Below are 10000 nucleotides of genomic sequence, written 5' to 3'. Positions count from 1 at the left end.
ACCCCCACCCACGCCTTATATTAACCAACCCATTCACATCAACCCTCACTTAATCTACCAACCCCCCAGTCACGGCTTATATCACCCCTTCCTTATTCTACCAACCCACACACACGCCATATAATAACCCTCCCCTCCTTTTTTTTATATACCAACCCCCTGAACGCCCCACACAAAGTCAACGCACCTGAGATTGACCTTCGCCTGACCTGGCTCTCCATACATCGTATTCTGGCATCTCGTTTGCAGGCTGCGGGGACATTAACACTCCTGGGCGCCGTTCCGAATACCTCCTTTACGTGTGCAGGTCGTACGGCAGGTTACTACGCCGACCCGGATACAGGATGCCAGGTAGGCTTATGGTACTGTGGGATAGGAAGGCGTGGTTGACAGAGAGTATTGCTGTTTGTTTTGGTTTTGCGTGTTTTGTCTGTCTGCTTGTTTGTTTTGTTTAGTATAGTCATTGGGAACTATGCATGGAGAGAGAGAGAGAGAGAGAGAGAGAGAGGGGGAAGAGAGAGAAAGAGAGGAGAATGAAAGAGAGAGATGGGGCGATGACAGAGAAAGAGAGAGAGAGAGAGAGAGAGAGAGAGAGAGAGAGAGAGAGAGAGAGATGTGCATGTGTGTCTGTATCTTGTGTGTCTATATATATATATATATATGTGTGTGTGTGTGTGTGTGTGTGTGTGTGTGTGTGTGTGTGTGTGTGTGTGTGTGTGTTGTGTGTGTGTGTGTGTGTGTGTGTGTGTGTGTGTGTGTGCGTGTGTGTGTGTGTTCGTTCGTTTGTTTGGTTATTTGCAATCACGTATACATTTATGTGTGTGCATGCATACATACACACACAAACTCCTCTCTTATATATATCACGCCACTTACATTGCCTCCCATTGAAGAAAAAAAAAATGAATATCGCAATTTTAAAGAGTCGTTTTCCTATCCTTTTACAAGCAAATCTTCCTCACAGGTGTACCACATGTGCGACACGCTGGAGAAGCAATACTCGTACCTGTGTCCTAACTACACCCTCTTCAACCAGAAGTTCATGGTGTGTGATCACTGGTATATGGTTAACTGCTCCTCGGCAACCACGTTCTACGATCTGAACGACCATATTGGCGAGGGTATGTGGAGGTTCAAGTATTTATTGATTAATTTTTGTTGTTGTTGTTGTTGTTGCTTTTGTTGTTGTTGTTGTTTTTGTTGTTGTTGCTTTTGTTGTTGTTGCTTTTGTTGTTGTTTACTGAGGGAAAAGTGCTTATTATTTTATGTACGTGTGGGGGGGCGTGGTTCAGGATTTTAGAACGGAAGGGCACGTGTGGTGAGAGATTTATTTAGGCTTGTAGATCTTTCCATTGCATTGATTTTTTTTTTTTTTTTTTTTTGGGGGGAGGGGTACTTCAGAGAGGCAGCGGTAAATTGTTTAATATCAGCTATTAATTCAAGAGTCTGAAATTTGTAGGGGAATTTATACCTTCGTGTAGTTTTTGTTTCACAGTAAAATCGAAATATACTTTAAGTTTTATGGAATTGGAAGAGGATTTAGTTTTTATTTGTCAATGAGCAATCAACATGGCTAACTTTAAAGGTTCAAATATAACAGACATTGCATATTACCTTTTTTCATGTCGCCGAGATATCCGTATTCCTTTTATAAATCATTAAATCAGATCTAATTTTGGCGGGAGAAACCCAAAACCGTTCACAACAGTGCAGTTGATGTTTGTTTGTTTTTTTCGTTCTCAGTTCCAGACAAGAAGGAAGGCCAGGGCGCCGGAGCCAACGCGATCCACGACGAAGGTGAAGGATCTCCCGAGAAGAACTCTCCGGGGAAGGAGCCGAAGTCCTCACCTGCGGCAGTCGTTTCCAAAGCCCCCGGGACACCTCCTACGAGACTGACATTCCCGACCACCGTCAGCTCAAGTCAGCAGCGGACGTCGCCCAGACCACAGCCTTCCACGAGTAAACCTCCTGCCGATACCTCCCCTCCTCAGAGCCCCACGACGACCTCGGGGCCCCCACCCGCGTCGGAAATCTTCAAGGGCCCTCGGCTGCCGACGAAGCTCGATTCTCGCGTCGACATCCCCTTCCTCCAGACGACGCTGACGGCACCCTCCTCCCCGATGGTCCCTGCCTTCGTGGCGCGCGACCCCGTCAGCAAGTTTAGCTTCACCAGCAACAGAGAGGAGGACTCGTCCTTCGATCCCATCGCGTTGCAAGACATCGTTTTCCGGCCGCTGGTTGCTCGCCCGAAGAACAGGACCATTTCGACCGACCTGGTTCCGCCGCCGACGCTGAAACCGCTGCTCGCCGCCGCCACCCCCCTCGACCAGCGAGCTCGGCAGTCCACGCCGGCTGATTTTGCGTTCTCCCCGAACTCCACAGCTTCAGGAGGATTTCCAGTACTTAGCACTCATTTCCAGCCCCCGAGAAGAGAGTCGGATGTTCCCCAAACCCGAGGAAGGGAATCCTCTGTCTCCTTCACTCCCCCCAAAATAGGAGCGTCGGTAGTCCCCCAGTCCCCTGCATTAGGAGCGCCCGCCATTCCCCCGAGTGTCCTCCTACAACCTCCTCCAGTTTTCCCGATCCGCTTCGACTTCGGGACGGTGCCTCCTCCGCGCGGCCAGAGACTGAACCCCCAGCCTCCTCACGTAGCTAGGATGAAGCAGGAGGCCCTGACGCCGTTAGCCTCGCGCACGGGTCTCCTCCGGCCCTTACACACCTCGGGCTCCATCGTCCCCGTGGAAGCCATGCACTTTTCTTCGGCTCGTGGCAACCGGGACTTCTTCATCCCATCTGAGGGCCTCACCTTGCCGGCGGAAGACCTGTCCATCGTGAGCGAGAACAGCCTGGGCGAGCCGCACAGCCACCACACGCACGACCACGACCACATGACTATGGTGTTCCCTGCGGATCCCAATGAGGAGTTTGCGGCACTTAAGCTTAACCCCGAATGCCCCAGGTGTCACCCGGCTTTCCTGAAACCTGGCCAGTGCACGCCCTGCGTTCTCATTAGATAGAGACGGATGTAGTCAGTGCCGTAAAGAGGATAAGCAACATACACTGAAACGTGGAATGGTAGAAGGGAAGGGGTGAGGGTTAAAAGGGAGATATATTTGTAACTATTTAATGTATACATAAAAAAACACTGAGAATTCTAAACGGAGAAGAGTTCACATTTGCATTAAAAAAAAGAACTTTCAACCTTATATAAAAAAAAAAATTAAAAGATAACTAAAAATTTAAAAAGTCTTTTTTCCGGCGTGGTTTAGGCCCGTAGTATAGTCTTCTTGCACTTGCCATAAAACCCAAAACAAAGAAAAAAAAATTACTTGAAAATAGTCACAACTAATACCCGACTTCCTAAAATACCTATCGAGTTATTTTCTCTAGTAGCAGGTACTACCATTTTAATAGTCTTTAATAGCACGTAATACCAATAGAAAATTGCAGTCTGTCTAAAAAATATATAAATGAGAACGCGCTGACTCTCATCATAGAAAACGTGGAAAGCAACGTATTTGTGATTTATCGGGTTTTGTTAAGCACACATGGTGAAAAGAATATCTGTACTTAAGCATTTTATATATAAATGGATGATAGCATAACTAAAAGCATATGAGTATTTGCATTTGAGGAAGATATAAAGCTAAATACTTAACACTAAATATTACAAGGGTTTCCACATAGCAAGTGCAACACCCATAGCAGACTACCAGAAATCATTTATTACTGAAATATGTAAGGATAAGGAGAGGCATGTGAAGTAAAGAATCTAAAAAAAAAAAATCCTGATATGGAAAACCTGGCGTTTTGTTGGATTGTTTGTTCTTTTGTTTATTAACATGCTTTTGCTATTTTTACTTACTATGTTACTGAATTAGGTGTAACGCTATGTATGTATTCGACAACGCTTACTATAATAGGTGAATCTGTAATGCCTATTTCATAATTAAGCAGCAGTAACAGTCAGTAACAAAAAGCTACGCTACCAAGCATTAGCACCAACAAAATGTAATATCATAAACCGTGCTATAACCATTACAGAAAGTGAGCAAATGTAATTCTCATTCTCAGAAGTACAGTGAGTACCTGGAACAATGCATTTATATCTAGTACTGAACACCGAGTTACTTTTTTCCATACAAATAAGGCTCGAGATGTAGATCTATGGATGATAGAATCCTTAAATCTGCCAGTGCCAAAAGCCGGTCTAGAAATAAACAAAACGTCAACTAATTATCAGTGAATGTGCCTTGTTTAACATGTATTTTCGTCCAATGCTCCATTTTTTTTTTTCATACATGGCCAGAGTTGGATTATTATTTTGGTGTATTTAATGATATAATAATGACGTAGAAATTTTCCCACACACGGAATGGAAAAGGTATTGCTTTTCAATGGGCAGTGTTTTAAGTGTGATTACATACCTCATGTAGGATTTTGATGTTATAATTTTGAAAATGCGACATTAGATGAAATATACAACTGAAAAGTATAAGTAGATGAATAGATGATAAGTCTTTTTTTTTTATTATTCATCTGTCAATGAAATTCAGTGTGTGTACATGTGTGTACGTATGTGGGTGGATGGATGAGTGTCTGTATCACATAGCAACACATACACACACAATAATATACATATACACACACACGCACACGCACACACACATTCACACAAACAAATGTATGGTGAATGTCCACTAATTTTAATTACACACACAGCATGCACACACATGCATTTGTGTGTGTGTGTTTGGAAAATGTGTGTATGTATGTTCTTGTTCATGTTAGTAAACTGTTACCATAAAAGGTGTGCAGGACACAGCTCTTCTAGTTTAGAATTCCTTTGTATTAGCATCAACACTTGCAACTTATTCATAGGAAAATAATTTGTAAAATCTCAATGTTCATTACCATATAATCAGCTTTTAAATATTTCACTTTTGTCTTTTGTTTTTATTTTTTTTCCTATTGGATATGTGGATTCTTCAAAAAGATGTCACAGTAAACAAGTATCTACATCTTGTTTCATTTTCCTATTTTGATGTCAAGTCTCTGGGATGTAAATACATTATCAAATCTGTCATTTATCTTTAATAATTCAAGCAGAGGAAAGGCATTATCAAAAACACATATTAATCAACACCAGAAATTATGGGTTATTCCATTTTACATTTAATATTAACACTAAAAATTCTGAATGGTTATTCTTCTTTACATTAATAAAGGATGGTCATTTTCATACCAAGTCTATTTATAAAGAATATATTAGACACAGCCAAAATGCCATTAGGAGAATCTATGAACTCTCAAATTTCAAGTATTTAGAGTATAGTTAACTAAACTTTATTAACATGAGGTTTTTAGAAAGACAACTCTTTCTGATTACAACATATATTTACATTCATGAAAAATAATGTACAAGCAATATGCAACAGAAAACGGCAACACTTCAGTGGCTATACACGTGTCTTCCCTTCAAGATTCTTCTCATTAGTACTTTCCGTCCAGACAGAGTAGACATGCGGGCCTTCCATCCATGTCGCTTGACACGTTTGACTTCGCTGGGACGAGGGAAGTGGTTTCTAATATTTGTGCGCCCGCTCACAGCTCCTGGGGAAAGAATATAGAGCTTGGTATTCAAGGGTAGCATGCCCACCTACAATACTCATAAGAGTGAAATGTAGTATGTGGAAATATAGCTATTAGGGAGGGAGAGAGAGGGAGGTACAAGTACTGTAAGGACAAGAAGAGACAAAGATCCCATAAAGAGAGTAAAAGAAACACAGCTGATTTAGAGAAAGACAAACAAAGGTAAGCTTACTGTAAAGAGCAGCAGAGAGACACAGGCACCTTAGAGAGAAGCAGAGAGAGAGAGAGAGAGAGAGAGAGAGAGAGAGAGAGAGAGAGAGAGAGAAGAGACAGAGACAGAGAGCAGAAGACAGACGAGACAGAGACAGAGACAGAGACAGACAGAGCAGAGACAGAGAGACGAGACAGAGAAGACAGAGAAGGAAGAGACGAGAGAGAAGAACAGAGACAGAAGAGAGAGGACTGCAGCAGAGAGAGGACGAGAGAGAGAGAGAGAGATTGCATGAGTAGAGCAGAGGTAGCATAGTAGAAGGCAAAAAACTGTGTTGCAGAGAGAGCAAGTATAGAGAGGAAAATGTTTGTCAATAGGATAGATGAAAGGGGTTGTCATAGTTTCTTAAGGAAGGTTCATCCTCTTATATACCTGCTATGCTTGCACACCCACATTGCTCTTCATACTTATCCATTTTCCAGTAAATGCCAATCAGTCACTACTATATATATTTTATTAAGATAAAGCCTACCCACTAACTTTTTGTTATAATAAGGAACCAATCTAAGTTTTGTGTGGATTTGGATACAACTTAGCCAATTATAAGAAAAGACCTGTACTAATTGCCATCCAATACTGCTCAACATGATCAATTAGGCAGATGAATTTCAATTGACTGGACAAAGTAAATTTAGAGCCCTCTTTCTCATATCTGATGGATTAACCATACGAATGTTCACATGGTTCAGGCCTATAATCCACACACCCAAGAGAATCAACATTCAAGTAAGCCTAATGCCCACATTTTGGGCCACATGTGGGCAGCAAGGCACCTGGATCCAATGGGTTAGGCGAGGTCAGATAGGCGTACTAAATGACCTTAGTGACTAGAGGCTTACGGAAACATTTATGTGTAAACAAAATTCACCAAACAAAATTATACTGGACAATGGGTTAACTGTTGGCCATAGTACATATGTTTTTTTTTTTCTTTCTTTCATTTAGTAATAACAATTAACTTTCAACAAGACAATGATTTAATAATATTATACATGGATCGGTAACAAACATGACTAATTTGTCTTGAAATTGCAATAACTGAACAGAAAAGTTGTTTGAGACCTTTGTCAGTCATGTAAATCTAAAAACTAAACCAGGATCTTGGAAGGACCTAGAAACCCACCAAATTTGGTGTTAATGATCTCCTCTGAATGTCTACTAACCAAATATAGCCAGCATAATAGATGGAATTAATAAATAAGCATAACATGAGCCTCCAAAACCTCCAGCTTGGTTGACATCAAGCATGAGGCCCATCACTCGGACCTGTCCAAACTCTATCTAGCTGTTTAGATGCAATGGAGATTTAACACTTCATACTGAGGATTTAAGAAATGCAGTGCCTTGACAATGACCAAATCACATATATACACCCTATAAATGCACACTAGACATCAGTAATACCCAAATTAGATGGGTTATAAGGTGCAGATGTGTTCTAGATAAATTATCAGATTTACCTTTCACAGGTCCTAGTTTGGGATTTGTTAATGAGAGCAATAGAGACTGTCCCACACCCAAACTTTTTATATATTTCCTATAAAATCCAAACCTAACCTTTCCTACCTTCCATTACAAGCCCACCAGTACTTCTTTTATTAGTACTTCATGCCAACTTATAGAAAACACAACGGTATGAACTCTGGCTGTGTGAGAGTTTTGTGGACTTAGTCTCTGAGTGGTGACATGCAGCAGATATTTTCATTTCGTGGTAAATACGAGGCAGAAAGTGCTGCACCTGTGTGGGTTAATGTTAACGTGAGCGACACAAGAAGATAGAATGGACACTGCCATCTTATAGAGCAGAAAAAATAGACTAATATACACTACAAAATACAGCTGCAGCAGCCTCATATCTACCAAGAAATGCAAAAATATCCACTACGTGTCACCGCTCACAAACTAAGTCAACAACGGTTCTTAACCCATTCGCCCCGGAATTTTTCGCTCGTCGCTCAGCGCCGTTCACGGTAATAGTTGCCAGCCGCGTGGGCCGCCGCAACGGGATTTTTTCTGGAGCTGCGCGGCGGCGCAAAGACCATCATATAATTTTTGCAGGAATCTATCCATAGATTTATTATGAAAGTTGGGTTTTATATAAGGGCAATGTGTAGAAACTGTACTTTTCTCATAGTTTTTTCTAGGCATCTATTCGCCTTTGTATTGAGGAGATATACTGAATCGCTTCCAAGTTCTCTATACTATCAGATGACATCAAACGGGGCGAATGGGTTAATATTCGTTTTTTATAAGCGCTAATAAATGGGACAGGGATACTTGTAAAGGTAGAAAGGGTTAGGTTTGGATTGTAGGTTCGCATGGTACCCTGGTTTGGGACTTTGTATTTGGAGGGTGTGTCGCTCTTGGTAACAAATACCTATGTTGATTACGACTCGTCTTATGCTCTATAAGATGGCCATGTCCATTTCCCCCTATTTCTGTGCATCGCCCTTGGTATCATTAACCCGTTTAGGGCTAGACCGTCTGTGCTTCTTGAAACCCCAAAGAAAAGAAAAGAAAAAAAAAACGGTATCAGTAAATTTTCACAACACACGGAAACGAAGAGCGAATGAACCTAAGACTCTAAACCTAAGACACCAAATCTACGGCAACGAAAGGACGATTACCTAAGAGGCCGAGACAGGGCGCCAGCAGGGTACTCCCGGCGGCCCCACCCACGCTGAACACGGGCGCCGGTGTGGGCGTGAGGGCGGCACTGCCAGGGAACTGAGGTCGTGTGAACAGTGTCCGACAGGCACTGAGGCATCCTCCCACTGCCCCCAACACCGAAGGAACCCGAGTCGCCGCGAGAAGGGAGGCCATGGCGTGAAATTCTTCCCCCTTGAGACTGAAGCGACGTTTCGTCTGGAGTTGTTGTTGCCGAGGGTTGTTCTCACCGTGGGGAATCTGCTTTATTTGTGTTGTTTTCCTTTATTTCTCTTTGTTTTTATATTGGACTTTGATGAATAATAATTATCATTATATACACCAGTTGCGTTATCGACTATACCCCTGAAATATTTTCTAGAAATAAGAGTATTAGAGAAAACCGCAGTTAAATTAATGACCTTGGTCTAAAGGGGTTATATCCAAACGTTGAATTGGCGTTTCTTTAAAACTTAAAAACAACCAATATAACTGTTTATGAAATTAATATAACAAAAACATCAATTATAATATTAAAAATCTAAAACGGAATCTCAATGATAAAATCAGAGCATACATTAAAATATTATGAACGAAACACCGTAACGCAAGCCGTATATAACATAGCATTCAGATGTCAGAAACCTCGGCAACTCCAGAGATGTTGTGAAGATACGCCGCCTTCGGGAGATCAATTTTAAGATAAAAATAAGACAGTTTGATCACGTATTTGATCGTTTTTAGGAGGGGGACGGGAATTTCCGTGTTTTATCTCCCCGTCAAACTCTAAGCTTCCTAAACCAGAGCAAGAAGGAAGAAAAAAAAAGGCGGTGATGAGTTCTTGTACGTAAGACATCTCAAGGGCAGGTGAGATATTTTTGAGATGATGCTTTATTTGCTGGAAGGGTGTGGCTTGAAAAGTTTTTATTCTGTTTTTTTTTATATATTTTTTAGTACTACTGTTTTCATCAGTGCCAGTTTTCGTAGGTAGAAGTAAAACGGTAAATATGAAGAAGAGGTTCCTTATTTTTAGTCTTATTGTTATGGTTTGGATATGCTAATAACCTCTTTATATCTATGAGTGATTTCTTCAGAATTTTGGTCAGTCTTAAGACAAGTGAAAAATCGCATTTGAAATTAGGCATTGCTGTGAAAGATTGACGATTACCCATTAGCAAGTGGACACCTATAGGGAAGGGGGGGAGGGATGGCGCGGCAGTAGTCGCAGTCGTGCTAGAGGTAATGTGGAATAGATTATCACCTTGTAGTTATACAGTTCTGGGAGAGTTCCCTGGAGATCATATTAATTTTTAATATACTCTTTTGCTGTTTAACTTACCCTACCTCTAAAGATCATAGCCACGCCCACTGTTGGGTGATCTAGACTGACAGCCTCTAGTGTACATGGAGGTAATTTTTTTATTTCCCACAGCCACCCAACCTTGCAAAAATTATATTTTGTTCCAATTGTTAACATTGTAATGTGTGTGA

General features: G+C 41.4%; 2 protein-coding genes and 1 pseudogene across 2 annotated transcripts in view; 2 read left to right on the top strand and 1 right to left on the bottom strand.

Moving 5' to 3' along the window:
* LOC119575229 (mucin-2-like) overlaps nt 1–5019 on the top strand; it is a 74287-nt gene extending 69268 nt beyond the window's left edge. Inside the window, exons 5-7 of the mRNA XM_037922732.1 lie at nt 250–351; nt 965–1121; nt 1744–5019. Coding sequence (XP_037778660.1) covers nt 250–351; nt 965–1121; nt 1744–3017 — 1533 coding nt within the window. The 3' untranslated portion in view covers nt 3018–5019. The remainder of the gene's footprint in view (nt 1–249; nt 352–964; nt 1122–1743) is intronic.
* A 359-nt stretch (nt 5020–5378) lies between these two features.
* LOC119575236 lies at nt 5379–8775 on the bottom strand (annotated as a pseudogene).
* A 356-nt stretch (nt 8776–9131) lies between these two features.
* Nucleotides 9132–10000, top strand: part of LOC119575220 (sesquipedalian-1-like) — a 6241-nt gene continuing 5372 nt past the window's right edge. The window contains exon 1 of the mRNA XM_037922723.1: nt 9132–9376. The gene's annotated coding sequence lies outside the window, so the exon portion shown is untranslated. The remainder of the gene's footprint in view (nt 9377–10000) is intronic.

Source organism: Penaeus monodon, chromosome 1 (genome assembly GCF_015228065.2).
Source record: "Penaeus monodon isolate SGIC_2016 chromosome 1, NSTDA_Pmon_1, whole genome shotgun sequence".
Lineage (NCBI taxonomy): Eukaryota > Metazoa > Arthropoda > Malacostraca > Decapoda > Penaeidae > Penaeus > Penaeus monodon.
This window is presented reverse-complemented; position numbering and strand designations above follow the sequence as displayed.